General features: G+C 46.3%; 1 protein-coding gene across 2 annotated transcripts in view; it reads left to right on the forward strand.

Moving 5' to 3' along the window:
- Positions 1 to 20586: 20586 nt before the first annotated feature.
- Positions 20587 to 23354, forward strand: part of RASGEF1B (RasGEF domain family member 1B) — a 559731-nt gene continuing 556963 nt past the window's right edge. Inside the window, exon 1 of one of the 2 annotated variants that reach the window (XM_058667162.1) lies at positions 20587 to 20959. In XM_058667162.1, coding sequence (XP_058523145.1) covers positions 20891 to 20959 — 69 coding nt within the window. In that variant the 5' untranslated portion in view covers positions 20587 to 20890. The remainder of the gene's footprint in view (positions 20960 to 23354) is intronic. The other variant, XM_058667163.1, reaches the window with a different exon arrangement.

Consider the following 23354-nt stretch of genomic DNA (forward strand, 5'->3'; position numbering starts at 1 on the left):
CATACATGAGAAGAAATGTATGACAGCACCACAGTGTACCGCGGAGTGACGGACTTATATTCCTGATGTTAAAATTATGAATGTATTTATTACCATAGAGAATACAGAATAATAAGATATTTCTCCGACATTCTAGGGACAATTCTATCATTATTGTATTATTATTGCTATTATTTACCTTTTCTTTTGGGTGTAGGGTTTGGGGGAAAGCAGTGGAGTGCTGCGTCTCCTGAAGTAGACTAGTCTCTGGCTGGCTTATGCCTCAGTTGTCCTGTCTTTGGCAATGGGTGATGGTGAACGTCGGTTTACCCCCTAGAAGACATATTTCTCAAGGAGGAACTATTGACTGACTCCTGACTACTGAGGCATCTCTTGCTCATTTTGAATTTTATTAGTTCTATTTATTTATGTAAAGTAAATAAATAAATTTTATATAATCCATGGTATAGATTTAGAAGTGTAATAACATCTCCCACCTCCTCCCTCCTTCCCTAAGTCCCCCACCCCCTTTCTCCTAACTTAACAATGGCATATTTTGATTTCACTTCTTTCTCGTAAGTTTAATGTTCCAATAGGTAAAGATGGCAACACCTAGCAAGTGAAAAAGAAAAAAGACAAAACACAAGAAAACAAACAAAAAATTACTATCCCTTGGGAGCTATGGACAAAGGCTATAAACAATAATAAAATCCCGGAATGCTAAGTTCACTCATAGTGCTTACATTTTTCATGCTCTCTGTATTAGTTGTCACAGATCAGGGAAAGTGTAGGGTTTTGTCTTTTGAGGGCTAGGTTGTTTCACCAAGCGTAGTGGTTTCCAGTTGGATACATTCAGTTGCAAAAGACAAGATTTCATTCTTTTATGGCCAAGTAGTGTTCCATAGTGCACATACACCACATTTTCTTTGTCCATTCATCAGTTGATGAGCATGTGGATTGATTCCAAATGTTAGCTATGGTGAATGGAGCTGTGATAAACACGAGGGTTCAAATAACTCTCTCATATGCTGATTTAATTTTATTTGGATAAATTCCCAGGAGTAAGATGGCTGGGTCATACAGTAGATCTATTTTCAGATTCCTGAAATCTCCATACTGCTTTTCGCATGGTCTCACTAATCTACACTTCTACCAACAGCAGGTTTGGGTACCTTTTCTCCCACATTCTCACCCATTCTATTTTGTATAGGAAAAGCAAACTTACAATTCTTGTCCTTGTGAACTTTATAGGTCTTTTGGGGGTGTCAGGAGAAGAGTCATTCACTATTTTTAAAAGATCTATTTTTTTTTATTGGAAAAGTGTATTTACAGAAAGAAGATGACAAAGATCTTTCATCTACTGATTCATTCCCCAAATAGCCACAATGGCCACAGCTGAGATGATCTCAAACTGGGAGCCAGGAGATTCATCTGGGTCTCCCACATGGATGCAGGGGTCCAGGGTCAAGGAGCTGCATCCGGCTGGGGCCTTCATGTGCTATGGCCTGTTTGTGGAGTTCTTAGCACAGGCAAGAGATGGAGGCAAGCCAGCAGTTAGATCAGGCCCTTTCTTGGACTAGCCATTGCATCCAGTCATGGGTACCCAACCCACTCACCTCTTAAAGATTCTACCTGTCCACCATGTGATACTTCATGTTGCAGATGAAGTGGCCATTTTGTTGGGGCTATTCAAACCATGGGCCCTATCTTCATGAAGCTTCCAGCTACGAGAGCTCCTTAAATAACGAGCAAGACTTCTATTCTACATCTGCTCCAAATGTCCCACCTTTGGGCTTAAATCAGCTCTTTTTTTTTTTTTTTTTTTTTTTTAATGAAGACTGGAGTAAAAGTCAAGCAGACTTTGTCCTATTAAAGCTTGGTTAATTTTACAGGATGGTTTCAGCACATTTACTAGTGCTTGGTGAAGAATTGTGATAATTAAAATTCAGCTGTACTAATTAAAACAAATGAACAAAGTCTGTTTAATGTCCCTTTCCTTACAATTTTAATTTCCTTTTTGCTTACTCCTGACTTTGTGGAATTCAGCAATCCTCACTGGGGCTTTCCTGTCATTGGGGAAATTTATGAATTTCTGCTGCTCAGGAAAACTGGAATAACTCTGTAACAGTATTATTTGAATAAATTTAGGGTCCTGTGGATCCATCCCTTCAAAGCAATGAATTTAACTAAGTATTCGGAAAGTCAGCCTTTCATGAAAAATTCTGACCAATGTTTATTAGTTTAATATGTTAAGGTTAAAACCAAGATTCTCAATGTTTACCTTGTCTGAATCTTGGGAATTAAAAGCTCTTTTGCGATACGAAGTTCACTAAATAAAAACTGCATTGGGCCCGGCACAGTAGCCTAGTGGCTAAAGTCCTTGCCTTGCATGTGCCAGGATCCCATATGGGTGCTGGTTCTAATCGTGGTAGCCCTGCTTCCCATCCAACTCCCTGTTTGTGGCCTGGGAAAGCAGTTGATGATGGCCCAAGGACTTGGAACCCTGTACCCACATGGGAGACCTGGAAGAGGTTCCTGGCTCCTGGCTTTGCATCAGCTCTGCTCCGGCCATTGTGGCCTTTGGGAAGTGAATCACTGAATGGAAGATCTTCCTATCTGTCGCTCCTCCTCTCTGTATATCTGACTTTTCAATAATAAAAAAAAAACACCCGCATTGAAAATAGAAAGAAAATAATTAAATAAGAATGTTAGCTGGGTGTGTCTCCGAGCTTGGATCATAAGGATTTTGTTATTTAAACGTCTTTCCTGTATTTTTTAAGATTTCAAAAATAAGACAGGTAGATTTTTTTTCAAGATCCACTCATTTCCATTGGAAAGGCAGATCTGCAGAAAGAAGGAGAGACAGAGAGAACAATCCTCCATCCTCTGGTTCACTCCTCAAGTGTCTGCAAAGGCTGAAGTTGAGTTAATCCAAAGCCAGGAGCCAGGAGTCAGGAGCTTTCTCTAGGTCTCCCACATGGGCTCAGGGTCCCAAGGACCTGGGCCATCCTTCATTGCTTTTGCAGGCCATGAGCAGGGAGTTGGATGGGAAGTGGAGCAGGTGAGACATGAAGAGGCACCCTAATGGGATCTTGGTAGTTACAAGATGAGGGTTTTAGCCACTGAACCATTGCTCATGCCCTAGATTTTTTCCTAAAACTGTCATACTGGCATGTGCTGAATGATTTCATGGGGTGAGGTGTCATCCACAGTAAGCCAGTCTCAGCTCTGCTTTCAAGTGATCCATTCACTGTCGAGAAGGAGACATCTTTTGGCTCATGTTGTTGAACAAATATGTGTTTCGTGTATTTGTTTATTTAACAAAATATTTATTTGAAAAGCAGAACTACATACATATGCATACACAGGGGAATACAGGGGTGAGAAAGAGACCTTTCACCTGCTGAATCACTTCTCAAATGATCACAATAGCCAGGGCTGTGGCAGGCTAAAGCCAGCAACTTTACCTGGATCACCCATGTGGGTGACAAGGGCCCAATCACATAGGCCATATTTTGCTGCTTTCCTGTGCCCTTTTTAGGTTGGGAGTTATTTGAAACAGAAATACTGAGACTAGAACCTGTGCTCTGATCTGGGACACCAGTGTGGCAAGTGGCAACTGAATCCACTGCACAATGGCAGCCCCTCAGATCTCTTTGTTTTCTTTTCTGAGATTTATTTATTTATTTATTTATTAAAATTTATTTGGAAGGGCAAAGTTACAGAGAGACGAGGACAGACAGAGACCTTCCATCTGCTGGTTCATTCCCTAAAAGGCTGCAAAGGCTGGAACTGAGTCAGGCGAAAGCCAGAAGCCTGGAGCCTGTTCTGACTCTCCCTTGTGGATGCAGGAACCCAAAACGCTTGGGCCATATTTTCCCGCTTTCCCAGGCACATTAGCAGGGAGCTGGATCAGAAGTGGAGCACCCATGTGGAATACTGGTGTTGTAGGTACCAGGTTTAAAACTACCTGTTTGATCTTAGCCAAATCACCTCACCTTTCTGAGTTTTCTGCTCTGCCCAAGCATGAAACAGCCTTCCTGTTTCTCAAGACTGTGAGCAGGAACTGTCCATGAAACATTTACACTCGGCGCGTGACACAGTTATTATTGGAATGGAAGAAAGACACCTATGAGTGGAAAAGTACTCACCCAAGTTCATATCCCTGCTCACTTGTCTCTGGAAAATCCATTCTGCTCAAGAAAAATTGTCAAACTCCGACCAGATTCTGTGAATGACACTGAGTGGTTGTACAAGGAAGGAATCAGTACTGGTGTCCACACAGAGATTCCCTTCCCTTCTCCTTAGAAATGTGTGCCTGCAGACAGTAGTCCCTTGCTCTATCTTACCTCACCAGGACACTCTCCAAGACAACACCTTAACAAAAATCCTATTGTCATGTGCTTCTGGTAGCTGAGCAAATGCAGGCTAAACACCACTACAGCTGAATGTGTTGGACTAACCTATGTCGATTAAGGCACAAGAAAATCTCCATTGAGGCTGAAGACCCAGTTTTTCTTTTAAAAAAAGAAGTACTGATTTATTTGAGTGGCAGAGAAACAGAGAGAGGGGGAGTCGGAGAGGGAGAGAGCAAGTGAGTTGCCCTCAGTTGGCCCATTCCCCATGTGTCCGCAGTCATGGGGACCAGAAAAGGGGTGAAAGTGGGAGTGAACAGCTCAACACAGGGTTCTTGCATGGGTGTCAGGAGCCCAGATACCTGGGCTATCACTGCTGCCTCCCAGAATCCATATTAGTAGGAAGTTGGAGTTAGGACCTAGGTCAGGGATTGAATCCAACTTTCCCACTCCCTCTTTCCTTAATGGGACACTGGTATCTGTTAGGCCCAACACCTGCTCCAAGCAGCCAGTTTTGAATGTCAAAACGGTACCTTCTAAATTTGTACCTGGATTAATTGAGATTATTGGATATGTTTACTCCCTTGAAATCACAGGAGAACTGATGAAAGTTGTTCCCCTGTTTGGGACCTGTTAGTTGCTGTAATTATTCTCCCTCTTTAGGTTACATCTGAGTGTTTTTTTTTAAGATTTATTTATTTTTATTACAAAGTCAGATATACAGAGAGGAGAGACAGAGAGGAAGATCTTCTGTCCGATGATTCACTCCCCAAGTGAGCCGCAACGGCTGGTGCTGCACCGATCCAATGCCAGGAACTAGGAACCTCTTCCAGGTCTCCCACGCAGGTGCAGGGTCCCAAATCTTTGGGCCATCCTGGACTGCTTTCCCAGGCCACAGCAGGGAGCTGGATGGGAAGTGGAGCTGCCGGGATTAGAAGCGGCGCCCATATGGGATCCTGGAGCGTTCAAGGCAAGGACTTTAGCCGCTAGGCCACAGCGTTGGGCCCAGATTTGAGTGTTTTTTAAAAATATCATCTCCTTCATTTATAGTTTTATCTAGAATTATTTACTGAGCAGCTACTATGGCCAGAACACGGGAGTTAAATTTCCAAAGATCCAAAGATGTTTGACAGAATCAATGCCTTCCATGTCTGCGTGGGCATTTTAATTACAAGCTCAAAGGCAAAACCATAGTAGAGGGAGTTTAGATGAGGAAAGTGGCAGATGGATTTGTCAGATAGCCTGCGTTGACAGCTTAGTAAAAGCAGGGAGTGAGCCATGGCGCCCCCTCCAATCCTAATAGGTGAAAACACTTCGTCTACTTTCAACTTCCCCAGGTGACAGCAGGTGCTACTGCCTTGATCTGCTTTTTCTACATGCAGCGAAATTGTAAGGTGTCATCTGGAATTTAAGAGTCATGCTCCATTAACACTAATGAGTGACTTATGGTGAAATCTTCATGGAGCAGCCTGAACATCTCCCGGTAGGTATTGGTTCACATTTCATTTCAGTGGGCATCCCACCAGCCTGCACTAAAACGGCTTGCATCATTTAACCCGTAAGGTTGTCCAAAAACCCTATGATTTATGATTTGGAAAATATTCAGCTTGGTCCAGGCTGTTACTGAGAATTTCCTGGTTTCTCAGTTACACGTTCATGCACAGGTCAAATTCAGTTATAAATGTCCAGATCTTCATCGTTTCCTGTAGGACTTGGGTCAAGACACTTTATATGAGGAATAGTAAGACTTTGACTGTCCTCACAATAATGCAATAAATTTTACTTCTAAGAAGCTAGATATTTAAGCTAAACATCCATGACAATTGAGTTGCTAAACTGTATGTATTTGTCATTCTAATGGCTTATAAAATAACCTTCAAACTCAGAGGCCTGTGGGCAAGCAATTTTTAAAATAGTCTAATAGAAAAAAAGCAGAAGGGACCCATAAAATCATATTTCAATTTCCCGTATAACTCGGGGTAGTGTTTATATTAATTGTGTCTACCCTGATTGCTAATTTACTGACAGGACAGATTGTTCAGCTGCATAATTCAAGGTCAGCACAGGAAGTTGTTCTGCTCCATGACTTAGTCATGAGCCGCAGCTTGAGGCCTAGCCCTCCTCCCACTAATGAGTTACCTCCACACTGGCCTCCATAGCTGCAAGATTTGGAACCTTTGAACTGCTTGGGGGAAAGTTGTGGTGCCTGTGCGTTTGCTTTCTCATTTGGGGACCTGGATGGCTCCAACATGTTCCTAATAAATCGAGTCCCTATTGCAAGGCTGGCTGTTGGACTGGGAGCCATGAATAATTGGCAGTTTGCAGCTTGTCATAATGATGCCGGGGATTTTCCAGATGGCTTTTCCCTTTCTCTTGAAAAGGGCTAAGACTTGCCCTTATTCTCTTTGATGGAGCTTTGATCCACAGACACTGGTCATGATCCTTGATCTACAGTAGGGACAGAGGGCGCCTGCTCACCAGAGCTGTGGCTGCTGATGAAAGGACACAGCTGTGGGGGGCCGGGGGAGGGTAGGTGGCATAGGCTGTTTTAAGAAAGAGGTGATGGGACTCATGGAGGATTGGAAGTGTAAATTAAACAATAAAAAAAGCTCAATTGACTTATAAAATAACTAAACTGATTTTGAAGGGAGTAGAAAATAGGACATTGACAACATTATGTCTCCTTTGGGTCTATCTTCAAGTAGGCACTTCAGCAGAAATCTAAATAGAGAACAGCACTTTACAAGCAGAGTATTTTCTAGTATCCAATTTTGGTCTCTGTCTTGTCCCTCCACCTCTGCCACAAACCATTAGGAAAGAAGAAGAGGTGCAATCATTTGGCCTAGAATTTAAGATGTTAGTTAGGATGTCTGCAATCCACTTAGATGTGTTGGGTTCGTGTCTCAGGTCCAGCTTCTGGACCTGCTGATGAGCAGTGATGAGAGGCAGCAGTGATGGCTGAAGAAAACTGGGTGTCTGTCCACTCTTCTGGGCATCCCAGATTGAGCTCCTGGCTCCTGGCTCCAGTCGTGGCCCCGACCCTGCCCCTCTGAGCATTTAGAGAGTCAGCCAGTGGTTAAGCCATCTCTGTGTATTTGTCTCTCTCTCTCTCTGCAACTCAAAGAAAAATTAAAAAAAAAAGAACAAAAAAGGGAAAAGACAATTGCCTGTAAAGCTTCCTAGTTAGTGCTGCTGAAGAACATTCTGTTACATGGGCATGTAGTGGCTGGGGAATCTTTTTCCTGCAGGTCTGACGAATGTTTCAGCATCATGCTTCCTTTCTGCCTTGCAGTTTTACCTTTTGGATTTTCTTTGTTACAAGACCTGTTTTCTATGCCTTCCTTTGGGCTCCTTCTTGAGTAGTGCCTCCTGAACCACTTCCCTTGATGTGCACTGTGGGCAGCAGATTCCCCTCCCTACCAGTGGCATCCTCAGCCCCCTAACTTTGCGTTATTCTTAGCCATGGCACTCGTGCTCCCCCATAGGGTGACTGCTTCCCATCTGCTTCTCTCCCCAGAGAAATAGCTCCCTGTGGACAAGGACTATGTCTCTACCTCTTACCCACTGGACCTGGTGGAGATTTAGAAAGCATGACTCAAAAGCACATGTTTGTTTTCTGATTTAGGTTGTGAATGCAGCACCTGAACCTCTATACCAGTGCAGTTTTGCTCTGCTTGTTGTGTTACCATGAAAATCTCTCTCTACACGTGTATGTCTTCAGATTTTTACCATTTCTGAAACTGGAGCACACATTCAAAGTACGTAGTTAGCGTTAATGTGGTCATGTGCTCATCCGCTCAAGTCTGCTACCAAACTGACGTTTAGTTATTGGTGTCTTAGAATCCCGAATATTGCGGTAGACAGAACAATCCTCCCTTCTCCCAAATATCCATGTCTTAATCCCCGAAGTTATAACTATGCCACCTTGCTTGGGAAAGAGGACTTTGCAGACATGATTGGCATAAGGTGCAGAGAGATTATCCTGGATGACTCTGGCCTAATATTTTTGTTGGAGAAGGAGGCAAAGGTCAGAGTCAGAACCAAGCAGAAGTCAGAGATGCAGGCTTGGAAGCCAAGGAAAGTGTGCCCACAGGCACCGGAAGCACCAAGGGAATGGGTTCTCTCCCTGTGAGTCTCAAGAAGCACATAGCCCTGCTGATCTATGTTGACTTACCTTGCTCTTTTAGTTCTTCACCCCTCACTGTGCTTCCTGAATTGCCTCCTAAATAAATTACTTGCTTCTCATTTTGTCTCAGGGGTTCTTTTTGGATGAACCCAAGCTAGGACATCACTTTTGGCTCAAGAATTTCAGGTGAAGTGTAGATGTCTAAGTGTGACCTCATACATCTGAATCCTGTCCTCTGTCCCAGTGGCATTCCTGCTTCCTCTTTGGCTCACCAGCATCCAGCTATCCCAGCCACGATCAAGAATTGAGCTGCCCCATGCTCCCTCCTCACATTGATCCCTTGTACTTATGGCTTCCCAAATGGCCCTTGTTCCGTCATCCCAAAGGTCCCCACTGAAATGCCACTTCCTTTGAGGGGATTTTTATCTTCCTCCTATACTTTTCTTCAGGGCACTTATTATAAGTAAAAGGAATTAAATGAGTCTTGCAAAAAGGCAAGTACAGATATATCACGGGGAATGGAGAGAAAGTAAAACTTACTACAGAAGCCCAGGCAGAACATTATCATGGTTTGTGTGTCCTTGCCCTTCGTCCTCTGACCAACAGCTGAGATGCTGGTGGGCTGTGCACAGCTGCACAACTTCTGGGAAGTGTTCCAAGAACAGATCCCTGTTGTATACACTGTACATATTTATAAGGAAACTGGGAGAGGCTGGGGACAACTAGTCCCCAACAAGGAAAGCATCCTGAACAGAGTGATGACCTTATTAGACCACAGCTTAGCCAGAAGAAGAGCCATCACAATTTTGAAATAGAAAAATACCACCCATTAAAAAAGGATGTTGAGTCCACACATCCTCTGGCTCAGGTGTATTTGTGTATAAGTCACTGTGCATACACTGTCAAGCTAAATGTTAGATTGTTAAATGAGCTGTATTTCTTTTTTGAGATAATAAACATAAGCCAAAATATGCAAAAATAAAATAAATAGAAATTATAAACTTCCTCTCCGTATCCTGATAGCTCACACACCACACCTTGGCGATGGTTGTTCTACAGCAGTGCTTTCATGAGCAAACACATTGCTTGGGGAGCTTGTGGACATGCTGATTCTGCTCCAGTAGCCTGGTTGTGCCTTGGGACTCTGTGTGTCTAACTGACTCCCAGGTGATGCCAATCAGTTTGTGCACTGCAGTTTGAGTAGCTTGGCTCCAAAGCTTGCTTTTCAAATATTCATAAGTCACGCGAATTTCAATGCTCACTTTAGATAGGGTGATAGGGCATTGCCTATTATTTTGGAATGATTTTCTTCTGTCTTGGGCATTGCTATTTTCAGACAGAATCTGCGGAATGTACATGACCTTCTCTGTATTGCTGAATGATGATCCATTGGAAAATACAGGAAGCAAAGGACAAGGAGGCCTGCCAAGTTTGTTGACTGTATTTCTCCTGGCTTTAAAAACTTCTCTTCACAATCCGTTTCTGTTCCTACACCGGACCCCCACGAACAGGCTTTATGCTGTGTGCTTTTCATAGGCCATTTTGTTTCCTACCTGGCCAGAGGGCAGACACCAACCCCAGTACAAAGAGGCATTGTGTGTACAGGTGTGGGTGTGAACCTGGCTCTATCTGTCCCTGCTGCTGGGAGGGATGCAGCCACTGTTGGGACTCCCTGTGCTCAGGGATGCAGTGAGGACTTCCCAGTGAGTGACAGAGGTTGTGTGATCTGTGGGCATTTCCGTGCTCATTATCTTCCCCTCTGGGCATCTGTACTGTTGTAGCAGGAGGGCAAGAGGGTTCCAAATAGATTAATATTTCTTGTATGAGTTTCAGCCATCTGCCCGCCAGCTCTCAGTGTGAACATAATATATATTTCCAGAATCAAACGCAAAGACCCTATAATTCACCCCTCCCTTTCTTTTCCCTTTTTTTTTTCTTCAAAGCTTTTTAGTAGAGAAAATTTGTGTTTCCCTGGTCTTTTAGGGTAGGTTGCTAGGGTCACCTTTTCTGTAATTGTATTTATTTTTCATCGTGTTTTATGATGCCTCAGGCATATTTAAATAAATGCTTTTCTCCTTTCTGATCTCTATCTCCAGCTGATTGTATCATTGAAATAAATATCTATGAAATTTTGTGATGCACCATGAAGTGGTTGGGATTATTAACCAGCAGGCATCCCAGTTGGGTGCGCAGTAGACCATGGACATCTGACAGGTTTTTTCCAGTTTAAATAGGAGAGCACTTTTCCTTTGAGGAACAGACTGTTGATGAGCTTGTTCAAGCAAGCTATGGCTCATGGTAAAACTTGTTGGGGAGAAGGGTTTTTGACCTATACTTTTATGTCAATTAAAAAAAAAATAACTGACGCAGGGGAACTTTAAACTCTTAGATGAAAACACAGTTGAGCCAATCAAATGGCATCCTGCACACCTTACTCAGGTTAGAGAAATTTGGCAGCAGAATTTGTAGAGCTCTTTGTGTGCCAGTGGCATGGGAACTCTTTTGGGACTCTAGCATTGTGCAGTGAGGCACAATGAGAAATAAATTTTGAAGATTATCTTACATAGATTTGAGGGCATGGGAACCAGCACTTTTGATTTGGGCTCATTTTTATTCTGTCAGCAAAATTTGCATTGTTTTGCATTAGGCAGCAGATAGTTAAGATGTGTTGTCTATCTCAACTCAGCCCACATCCCCTTCTTCCAGGATAAGGCTGAGAGAATTTAGCTCTTTGTTGCTCTTTCAGTCTAATGGTGATGGTTTGTCGACACTACCTCATTCTAGCCTTGTGAACTTGGGAAGATAATGAACATCTCCATGATGTATCTTCTTAAGATGTAAAGCTGGGATTATGATAGTATTACCAGAAGGAGCTGGTGATATGATCCAAATAATAGTATATGTAAATCCAAATAATAATATATGTAAAATGCTTAGCATGATGCTTCCCATAAGGTAATATGTTTACCATTGTAGATTGAGTCACTCTTATTCAAATGCTTGGGGACCAGAAATGGGTTAGATTTCAAGTATTTTTTTTAATTGTAGATTGTTGGCATATATATATATATACACATATGTGTGTATATAGAGATATACATATATACATATATGTGTAAGACAAACTATCTTGGGGATGTAAATCAGTCTTCACACAAAATTATATTTCATATATACCTTATACGCAGATCCTGATAGTAATATTATGTTAAGCAATTTTTATGGTGTGGAATATTCCACTTGTTGGTCCTCAGAAAGTTTCAGATTGGGGAACATTTCTGGTTTTGGAGTTGTGACTGAGGGGTCCTCAGTGTGTATCAGAGAGACAAAAGATGGAGAGAAATGTGAGTGTGAATTCCTTTGGGCGCTGGAAGGTATTGTCTGAAATCCACTTCTGCCCATGGAAAGTGGAGAGGTCAGGTCTGATAGTGGGAGGAGTGAAGAAAACAGAAACTATACTTTCTTTTTCTTAAAGCTTTGGTTTAAACACGTGGCTGCTATAGAACTCATGGAGGTGTGTGGCTGGGTGGGAGTCAACACTTTGCTTTTCAGAGTGCTGCAGCATGGTCTTACTCTTTCCTTCATATCCTAAGACATTTGTATTTTGGCCTGGCATGGAGCCAAGTTGAAAGGTATTGGTTGTGAGACTGATGGTACAATAGGGCTGACCTCGTCCCAAACCCTTTGATTCCACTGTGTACATTGCACAGACTAGCTCTGGGCAGCTGAGGATCCTTAGAGTTGAACGTCTCCCAACCATCTAGGGGATGGAATGGGTCTGGTCAGAGCCACATGCCCATCAATTCAATCACCCCAGTTCTTACACAGGCTATTATACAGGTGAAGGCTATAGAGCTTAGATGGTGGGTCACTGTGTCAGGGTGGGGGCTGGGGTGGGGAGTGGAGGTTAGCTTGGCTCTGCTGTGGAACTGGGATCCTTCCAAGACTAGTTTTCCCTCTGTCCATCTCTCCCATACACCCTTCCTTCTTCCTTTCTTTTTCCACACTTAGATAATAGAAAAACATGGTTCTCTTTTTAAATTTTTTTTTCCCAGCAAAATGTCAGCCCCAGTAGGGTTTAGAGAAGGCGGCTGTGGAGTTTCATACAGGGGTCGCTGAGGCAATGACTCAAGAGAAAGCATGAGCTGTGGGGAGACTCAGTCTGGACCCAGATATGTCAATAGAGTCAACAGGAAAATATAGATTAAAAACTTTACCTCTGTGTATACTTGACACTTTGCATGTAAAGATGAGGATGCTGACCTGTGTGTGTGCATGTGCAAGCACATATACACACCATAGTAGATTGGATTTAAGAATCTCAAAAACACTCTCTTTTGTTCAGAAGTGACTTCTAGCAGCTAGGGTGATGCTGAAGGCTCAATCTACTAGAAGCTTTTCCACTGTCTCTTCAGGAAGATAGAAAGGGATCCAGACGAAAGCCATATGCGTGTTTATTGTACCAAGAAATAAATGAGACAAATTTGAAGTTTAAATCAATAGCATTCTGTGAACACAGAAGATGAAGCCATTTTCTCCCAAATTGTTTTGATTGCTGCCAGTAGCTGCTTTCTGGTATGAAATCCATTCAGATAATCAAAAGCCAAAGAAACACAACAGTGCATAAAAAAAGGGTGGTAATTGGTCCCATCATTGCTCTGTAAACGGTATGCGATCTTAGCTGGGAGGCGGGCAGATTGTTGAGTAACTTGTAATCTAATTTTCTTTGTTGTAAAATAGAAGGTTACCATTGTGTTTTTGTGGAATAATAATTATAACATCTCAGATGCCTGGCGTGCCTTCCTCAGGAGGTGCGGAACCAACTCCACCTTTGTGCACGCAGCCCTGTACACACAGTAAAACCAGGGCTGCCTCACATTTCCTATTAACAAGAGGCTCCTCTCATCTGTCCTACTGAGATCAATGACTGTCATACCCATAAACTTGACACCCCAGAGGACAGTGAGGTGACCTTTAACTCAGTGCTTACCTTTCTATGGAGTTGTAATGTTAATTGCAACTTGTGACAGCCCAGTTTTTTGAAAAGTGGCAATTCATGTGTACACAGATGATAATCAGTGGTAGTAGTTGATCAACCAGACTGCTGTAATTTCTGGGCACATGGATGTCAAGTGTTCAGGGCCCAAGCATGGACTCTCCCTCTCAAAGCCACAAAGGATACAGGGGCAGTGAAAGTGGGCTTCCTCATGATTTGGCATAGTGACCATGAATGACTTAGACAGGGTAAGGGATCATTTCCAGTGATTCTAAACGAAATGAGAAAATACATTGGTTTTCAAAACAGATTATATGTGCCTCTTCAATATTTTATATTTGGCATCCCCGGGGACATAGCTATGGTTGAGAAAATCAGAAAGGTTGCTCTTACAGCAAAGGTAAGTACCTTGAAGAAAGGATTTTGGATGATTCTTAGGACAAAGCTCCCTTTAGGAGAGAGGCACTGCAGTAGTGGCAGGTGTGTTAAATGGTCCATTGTAAATGTTGTATCAAAGCGATAAGATCTTCAATCAGTGAAGACTGGCTTGGTAATCTGTAACGCCCACATTCCTAATTGGGAGAATGTGAATTAGAACTGTGCTCACGTTCATGGCAGAGAATCTGTAAAATTCAGAAATATGTAAAGGGGAAAATAGAATCAATTCATAATTATGTCACCAAGAGAGAACTATTACTGTATTTTGGCACATTTCCTCCCCCTTTCCCTCTGTGTATACATGAATGGAAGCACTTCACAAATTTAGGATAAACTACAGAATACACTGTATGCTAGTCTCTACTAACATTGTGTGAAAGAGTTTCAAAAAAATTCATGGAAATGTGTATTACAAAAACACTATAAATAGATTTCAAAAGATTTTTGTACCCATAAACCTATCTCTTAATTCTGTTTTTCATGAACTTTGAACAAATTATTTATTTGAGAGGCATAGTAACAGAAATGCCAGTGAAAGACAGAGTTGGGGAGGTAGAGCATGAGGGAGAGGGGGAGGGGGAGAGAGAAAGAGAGAGAGAGAAATCCCATTAACTGGTTTACTTTCCACATGCCCACCTGGCCAGGGCTGGGCCTGGGGCGGTAACTGGGAACAGGGTACTCAGCCCAAGTCTCCCACACAGTGTCAGAAATCCAGCGACTTCAGCCATGACCACTGTCTGCACTGACTACTCACCACTGTCTGTACTGTCCACTGTCTGCACATGACCCAGTGTCTGCACTAGCAGGAGGCTGGAGTCAGGAGCCAGAAAACCAACTATCAAACCCATATGATATAAAATGTGGGCATGTTAACTGGCACATTTCAAAAATAATATATTTTTTCTTTTTACTTTTTCCATGTTTTTATTATATTTTTCACAATCTTTACATAGTTAGTTAGGGTAAAAAGGTTCAAGGGCTACAGGAAAGTGGGTAAGACTATTATTTCCACAGTGTTTCCTTCATGTATCTGCGGTAAAGGGGGATTTTAAGGGAGAAGCCCCACCCAGTCTCCCACCCACCCCAGGTCCCGGATGTGGGGCATGCTCCGAGAGTCTTGCTCAATTGGTTTGATAGTTCAACAGTTCTAAATTGCTGCCAATCTCGCCATTCTAAGCACGATGAGGTCATTCAAGAATCCATTGATTGACATAGTCCATCAGAGTCTCCGTTTGCCCAGTTTTTCACTGCCAACATATGACTGAGGTGGTTGATTGGCTTGTTCTGTTCTCTGTCTTTTCATGGTTAGGGTTCTGAGTCCGGCAGCTTGATTGGGGAGATCCTAAAGAAACTTTGTCTGAGGTGTTTCCAGAACAGATTCTTGTATGTACTAGCAAGTAGAGGGCCCGGCATAGTCGATCGCCCTAATCAGCTGGTGGTGCAATTGCTGGGTTGGTCCTGTTTTCAGTCCCATCTTCCACTGGAACCAATGGGTGTTGCAGTCCAGCCTGGTTCTGCCCAGCACACACTCGGTCCTCACATAAACCAGTGGGAGCTGCAGCCTAGTCAGAGCAACCCACAATAACCCCAACCAGGCCTGCCCCCTACCCTGGTTTGCCAGTATGTGCAGACTAGTCCAGTTTGTCCCACATCCCATTCAACTCTCATACATGTCAATGGGCATTGAAGCCTAGTTCCATCTAACCAGGTCCTATCCAGCCAACAGAGATGTTGTTGAGTGCCTTTTTGTCTAGCCACCCCAGGCCCTGTCCTGGTTTTCGTGCCCTCCAATGGGGGTGGTAACCCAAGAGGGAGGAGCCCACCATTTCCCTTCTAGGCCACTCCAACTCCTGGATCATGCACTCTCCAGGTGGTTCTGCAGTTTAACTTGACAGAACTAGCCCCCTGCCAGCATCTGCCAGTTGATACTGAGGCAAAGCCCAACCAACCCTCACCCACTCTAATTGTAGATTGCACCAGTAGGAATAATCAGCCCAGCCTGGTTTTTCCCTGATCTGGTCCACATGAGGCGCACAGGTGTTGTAGCCCTGCCTAGTCTGGTCTGTCCCCATCCCAGCTCATGCTCTCCAGTGGGAGTAGCTGTCCAGCAAGGGAACCCCCCCATTTTCCCCCTGTCAGCTCCGCTCCCTCCTTTCCTGGTTCTCACGTGTGCTGGTTGGGTGCTGTGGTCACATCTGGCTATAGGTAATCTCACCTTGGCATTCCGTATTATGCACTGTTTTTTTGTTGCGATCGAACCTGCCTCGACCCACACTCTGTTCTGGTGCTCGGATTTGCCAGTGGATGATGTGAACTGATTCAGCCTGGTCTGCTTCCGACCCATGCCAAATGTGTCCCAGTGGGGCACTTTCCATGGCCTATTCTGGGCTGTTTCCTTTCATGCTGCTTGTGCTTACCTGCAGGGTCTGTGTCCTGCCAGAGGAGTTGCCCAGGCTCCTCCACCAGAACCTCTCCCAGTGCTAGATTTCGCACATACCAGGGGGTCCATGAGCCAGCACTACTCAGTTTACCTCTTGTCCTAGCAGGAACAGTGGCTTTTCCTGAATGGCCTTCAACCCAATCTGGTTCTTACTGTTGGGTGTTTCAGCCTAGCCACGGCTCATCCATACCCACATACAGCTCACACATGGCTCAGTAGGGGCTGAGACCTAGCCTGGTCTGTCCCACATCTAGCTTGGCTTGGTGCGTCCAGTCCCAATGCACACTTGTGCTAAGTGAGACTACAACCGTATCCTGATAAGAACGCAGCCCCCATTCCAGCCCCGTGCTCGTTGGTGGGAACCTCCACCCAGCTAGGGTGTCCACTTAGCTCCTCAATCAGGCCTGTTCCCAGCCATAGATTATGCACATGCCAGTGGTTGTTCTAACTCAGCTTGGCACAGTCCTTAACCTGTCCTGGCCCTTGCCTTACATACTGTGGCTTAACGTCCCTGGCTCATGCAGACCAGTAGGTGTAAGAGCCTAGCTTGGCATGACCTGTGCTCCATCCTGGTTTCTAATTTTGCTTGTGGGCTAAGATTTGCCCAGTCCTGCCTGGTCCACCCCGTTCTATTACCAATCCACACATTGGCCAGCCATTGGAGCTACTTTGCCCAGCTTGTCCAACCCCCAGGTGTGGACCATGTGTTCACCAGCGGGAGCCATGACCCACCAGGGGAGTTTCCCAAGTTCCTCCACTTGATCCACTCCTGGACCCAGTTCTCATTCATACCAGTGGCTTTTAGGCCAGTGTCAGGCATAGTCTGGCCTTCCATTTGGCCTTGTATGAGCTGGTGAATGTTGCAGCCTGGCCCACTCCACACCCTATTCAGGATGCACATTCGGGTGCTGCTGCCTTCACCAGTCCAGACTGTTCTCGGTTCCTTTACCCGTGAATGATGGCAGGCTCCTTGGTCACACCTAGTTCAGTCCATCACCCCTTCAACTCTTGAGCTAACCAGTGGGGATAGTATTTCCACAGAGTTTCACCCACACACCCCCCGCAGAATCTACCCCCAGATATGGTTCTTTCGTGTGCTAGTTAATGTCATGGCCCTGCCTAATATGAGCCGTTTCCTGATCCATCATCATGTCAGGTAATAGGATATGATCATGCTAGACAAACCCCGAGCCTTAGCTTTTGCATGGACTGGTGTTCGGTAGTCATCATTGTTCAGTGATTACAATACTGCACGGTATTTAAAGGATTTTGGTGTATCAGTCTTATCTATAAAGATCTTCTGGTCCCTCTCCTCCAACCTACCAGGTCTCATTACGCTTGCTAACCTTTAAAGGAAAAGTTACTCTGTTGTTGGGATTCTTTAGGATTGATTGACATTCCAAAAGTACAGTGGAGTTGACATGGAGATACCTAAGCAGCAATTCAAAGCCCCCAAACCCCAGAGTTTGCTGCTGGGCAGCCAGCAGGCTGAGCCTGGCGCCGAATGGTGCACTGACCGCCCAGGGACAGATCATTGCATGAATGCAGTGCTGGAATCAGGGCTCCGAGCATGGAGATGATCCTGTCCTGGCACCCACCAGCAGCCAAAAGGCTGCTGGAAGTTTAAATCCCCAGGTCCCAAGCTCACCCCCTCCCCAATCCCATCCACCATGCCATGATGGCGGCAGGTGGGGGCAAAAAATAATATGTATTTTTTAAAGGCAGAGAAAAAGACTTTCCATCTTCTGGGTTCACTGCCCCATCTGCCTGCAACAGCAAGGGCTGAGCCAGGCTTGAAACAGGAGCTGGGAACTCAATCTGGGCCTCCCGTGTGGGTGGTGGGGGGACCCAAGTGCTTGAGACATCATCTCCTGCTTCCCAAGGTGCGCATTAGCAGGAAGCTGGGAAGCAAAGTGGAGCCAGAATTGAAACCTAGGCACTCCAGTGCAGAATACAGGCATTTTCCTAGTGGCATCTTAACCACGGTGACAAGCATATGCTCACTTAACCTGGCATCTTTGCTGTGAGGCTAATACCCACCTGTTTCACCAACTTTTTGAAGTACAAGTTCTTTCAAAAATTGTTTTTGATTTGGAAGGCAGAGTTACAGAGAGATCTGCTGTCTACTGGTCTACTCCTCAAATGGCTCCAATGGCCAGAGATGAGCTGATCCAAAGCCAGGAATCAGCCACTTCCTTTGGGCTGCCCACATAGGTGCAAGGGATAATGGCTTTGTGACATCTTTTGATACTTCCCAGGCACATTACCAGGGAGCTGTGTCAGAAGTCAAGTGTCTAGGCCAGGAATGAGTGTCCAATGGGATACCAGTGCTGCAGGTAGAGGCTTAGCCTACTATGTCATGCCATTGGACCCACATGAACTTTTTTCATAAACATGTTTTAGATCATTAAGCATTGCTACATTGTTTTAGAATATATTTGGTCTTAACTATATGAACTGTAATATATTAAACCAATCCCCTGTTGTCCTAGGACAGTTTTCAAACTTTGGCTATAAAGTACTATAGCGATGTCATTGCTCCCTCATCATTTATTTGAAAGGAATAAGTACAGAGAGATAGAGATAGATAGATAGAAGGAAAGAGATATCAGATCTTCCATCCACTGGGCTCACTCCCCAAATGGCTGCAAGGGTTGGAGCTGGGCCTGCCCAAGCCAGGAGCCAGGAGCCTTTCCTGAGTCTCTCATTTGTCATCCCCCACTGCTTTCTTAGGCCCACTTGTTCACATCCTTCCTGTCCGGTTTGTTCCCTGGATGCATATTCAGGCCTGCAGTACTGGTGACAATTCTGGAATGATGATCAGGAAATCTGAACCAGGCTTGTACATCTCCACCCACACAACCCACCCATCCTCTACTCCTTTGTTGCCACGAGCATTTACCAAGCACCCACTGTGTGCCCCATGTGTCACTCACAGCATGGCTCATTCTGTTTCCATGCATGTGAATTAAATGACTTGATAAAACCCTCCCTAGGGTCCCAGTCTGCCAACAGACTCCAGTGCTTGTACAGGTCTCATAAGAGCTGACTTTTGAATTTGACATTGCAGAGCTAACACCCTCCCCTTCCCTTCCCCCCCTCAGAGTACAACCTGGGTGCTACCTGCGTGGGAGTCTTCAGCAGGGACAAGGAGCTAATGAAATAGCAGACGCTGAGCTTGCTCCATCCATGCCTATTGAGTGAGCACTAGGAACCGGCTTCCAGGATTTGTCACTTACACACACTAAAGCATGTACAGCTTTAGGGCTGCAAAAATAACTATGCCAATAGGCCTGTAACTTAAACGCATCTTCATGGGCCTAGTGCTGTGGTACAAAACTGCTGTTTTGGGCACGGGTATCCCATATTGGGTCTTGGCTGCTCCACTTCTGCTCCAGCTCCCTGCTTATAACCTGGGAAAGCAGTGGAGGATGACTCAAGTTCTTGGGACCCTACAGCCACATGGGAGACCCGGAAGAAACTCCTGGCTCCTGGCTTTGGATTAGTCCAGATCCTGCCACTGGGATCATTTGGGGAATGAACCAGCAGATGCAAGATCTCTGTATCTCTGGAACTCTTCCTTTTAAATAAGTGTTTTTTTTAAGTATGCCCCTTGTTTGTTTGTTTATTTATTTATTTATTTATTTATTTTTAAAAAGGTAGCCTTACATGCTAAGGGTCTCTGGACGATGCACACCCATGGCCTAATTAGTCAGAGTCAAGGTCAGGAAGGGAGCCGTAGTTATTTAAGGAGCACACTTGGCCTAGGCCTGTGAAGTCTGCTTTTATCCTCTGGGGACTTAACTGTGTCTGCCCCACTCAGAAACGTGGGTTAATATGAGAACAGGAGGGAGAGTTCTTTTTCCATGCTTCGGGAGCTTTCTCCTATTCCCAAGGAAGGGCGGGGCTGGTGCAGGCTTGGCGCCCCTGTGGGCAGCCCATGCCCTGCATCGGCCACTTGTGAGGTCAGTGAGTGGACCCTAACCCAGTCAAAGCCTTCCCCCCACCTGCGCTAGCAGGGACTAAGACCTAACTGGCACCGAGTCGGGTTTCCTGGTCGGCTCCCGCAGACAGCGCCTCCGCCCTCTGCTGCGGCGCAGAAGACACCTGCTCCGGCCCAGCGGCGGCAGTGCGCCCCAGCATCCCTGCGCCGCGGCGCTGCGCCCGCCGGCTGCCCTTGCCCGCGCGCGGCCACCCGTCCTGCGGCGCGTTGGCCCTCCCGCCACCCCCTCGGCGGGGCCCTTCCCTCCGCCAGGGCGCCTGTGACATTCAGCGGGAAAGGCGAGCGCGGACTGTGGCGCCCCGGCTCCCGCCGCCGCCGCCGCCCACCACGCTGCGCGCCCCGCGCTGGCCCGGGCACTGCCGAGGACGGGCGGCAGGCGCACTCTGCACGCTCGACCCGGGCTGGCCTGGCCCGGCCACCGCCGCCGCGGACAGCTCCCAAACCCCGGCCCCGGCGCCTGCCCTAGGCGGCCGGAGCCTCCGGCTCGGGCTGTGGCGCAGCACAAGGACAGGAGCCGCGCGCCAGGAGAGGGACCCTGCCCCCGCGCTCGTATATGGCAAAGTTTCTCGCCGGGCTCCTGAGCTGCACGTTGCCACGCAAGGGCGCCTCTCCCATGTTCGAGGTAGGTGGAGGGTGTGTCCCTGCGGGCCGCGTCCGGCCTGGGGACCCCGCGTCTGAACACGGGTGCGGGGCCGCCAGTCGGATCTCCACCTGGGCGTCTGGGGCGGGGCCGGGAGCGGCTGCGAGCAGCAAACCTGAAGCCCAGAGCCCGAATTTCTGCCTCTCCTGGAGCTCCGAATATCTGCTCTGCTTCCCCGCCCCTGGTACAGGTGAACACGTTTCCAGTTGATATGAACTGACTTTCGCTCTTTTCCTTTTGCTCTTTTCCTAAAAGGCCAGAGAGCAGAATCCCTTTCCTTCTGCTCCCTGCCCCCCGTCCTTCTTTATTTCCTACTTTAAGAAATTTTTGGTTGTTTTCGCCCTTTCAGTGTGGGGGGAAAAGGGGGACGTTAAAAAATATCTCTGGGTCAAAAGGTCTCTGCCCTTTTAACCCCTGCTAGCCCCTCCTCTAGTCCAGCCTCTAGCGCGCAGCAAACTCCACCCACGTTACCTCAGTTCTCAGGTGCCTGTGAGACTCAGGGTGGCCAGGAGGGTTCACATGGGATTCGCCAAATCAGGTGAAGTCGGCGCGTTCAGAAAGCGGGTGCATCTTGTTGCACACACCTGCCTAGGGTGGCAGTGATGCTGTTGTGGGCGTCTGTGCACACAGACTTCTGTGAGAAGGTGGGCTTGTCCATCCCTCCTTGGCAGGGGTGGGTGGGGAGGGAGAGAAGGTGGCACCAACCTTTGGAGATGAGATCTGCACTGACTACACGGTAGAGAGACTTTCGGGGGGCGTGACAGTCTGCCAGGTGCCAATTGCTTGTTTATCCAGCGTCCCCCAGGTTGGCCTGGCCAGCAGGCCTGGAGCAGAGCGCAGTGCTACGTTTGGAGTATGTGTGTACTCTCCTGGCTGTCCCTGGGAGCACAAAGGGCTTTCCTGGCCTGCCTCAGGACTACTCCAGGAACCACCTGAACCCTCCCTGACTGCAGTGCCCTGACCCATCAGAGAGAAGCAGAACTTGGCCTTCCAAATTCTCCACCCCCCAACCCCCGCCTTGGGTGGGTTCTGTCTAGTCTTACCTGGTATTCTGTCATCTGCTGAAGTCATACAGCCAGAGTGTTTCAGCCTTGGAGTTGAAACTGCCCAGCGCGTGTTCTCTGAGACAGAATGGTCTCCAAAGTTGGCTGTGAGGAGGAGCTGGGGAAGCAAGAGTGGGTGGTGGCCTTGACCTCTGGAAGAGTGACAAGGAAGCTGCAGAAGTTAGCTCTCCAGATCCGCGTGGGAGGGGGCTGTCTGCTTTGGCGTGTCACAGCGCTGCTTGTGTGTTGCTGTTTGAAATCCAGGATCCTTCCAGAGAGGGCAGGCTGTCCTGAAGATGACCGTCGTGGGCTTTCTGTTTGCCTGCGTTTGAACTTTCGTCCGTTTTGGTCAGAAGATGACCCAGAATGTGGTTTCTTCTGCACAGGCCACTGTTGCCTGAGGAGTAAATGCAGGGCCTCTTGTTGGGTTTGCTGTTTCTGATGAGGCGGTGAAGAGTGACACTTTTTGAGGATCATAGGTCTACTGAAGTGACTTCGAGGTTGGGGGCGGGGGCGCCTGGTGCAATAGCCTAGTGGCTAAATCCTTGTCTTGAGTCTTCTGGGATCCCATGTGGGTTCTGCTTCTGATCCCGGCAGCTCCACTTCCTATCCAGCTGCCTGCTTGTGACCTGGGAAAGCAGCCGAGGACAGCCTAAAACCTTGGGATACTGCAGCCACATGGGAGACCTGGAAGATGCTCCTGGCTCCTGGCTTTGGATCAGCTCAGCTGTGGTCGTTGCAGGCACTTGGGGGAGTGAACCGGTGGATGGAAGATCTTTCTCTCTGTATTTCCTTCTCTCTGTGGATCTGATTTTCAAATAAAAATAAAATAAATCTTTAAAAAGAAAAGGAAGTGACTAGGGCTCACAAACAGCTGTGCTTTCTGAAGAGCCCAAGCACCTTGCAACACAAGGCATCCTAACGATCGTGATGTCACCCTTTCTTCCCTCATCTTTAGTAAAGTATTTAAATGTGCACACCATGTCTTGCAGAACAGGTTTAAAAATTGTACAGGACAGTAGAGCTGATGCTGATGATGGCACTACCCTAAATTTTGGGAATAGTGTTTATGCCACACCAAGGTAGAGCCCCCGTGGAATGAATGAGTTAGCTCTGCATGCTGGTTTCTAGAAAGATGGAACAGAAGCTCATGGCAGGTGGTTTCAGACCTAACAAGTTGCTGTGTGTCTGATTGACTGGATGTCTGGCCCTGGTACCTATTCCTCCCTCTCTGAATTCTTCTTACTTACTGTGAACCTTATTGCCCCCTCCGGCCCCAGACTTGCTTTGCATCCATCATGCTTTTGCCAGAATTCCACCACAGGAAGTGGCAG

The sequence above is a fragment of the Ochotona princeps genome, chromosome 7 (genome assembly GCF_030435755.1).
Source record: "Ochotona princeps isolate mOchPri1 chromosome 7, mOchPri1.hap1, whole genome shotgun sequence".
NCBI lineage: Eukaryota > Metazoa > Chordata > Mammalia > Lagomorpha > Ochotonidae > Ochotona > Ochotona princeps.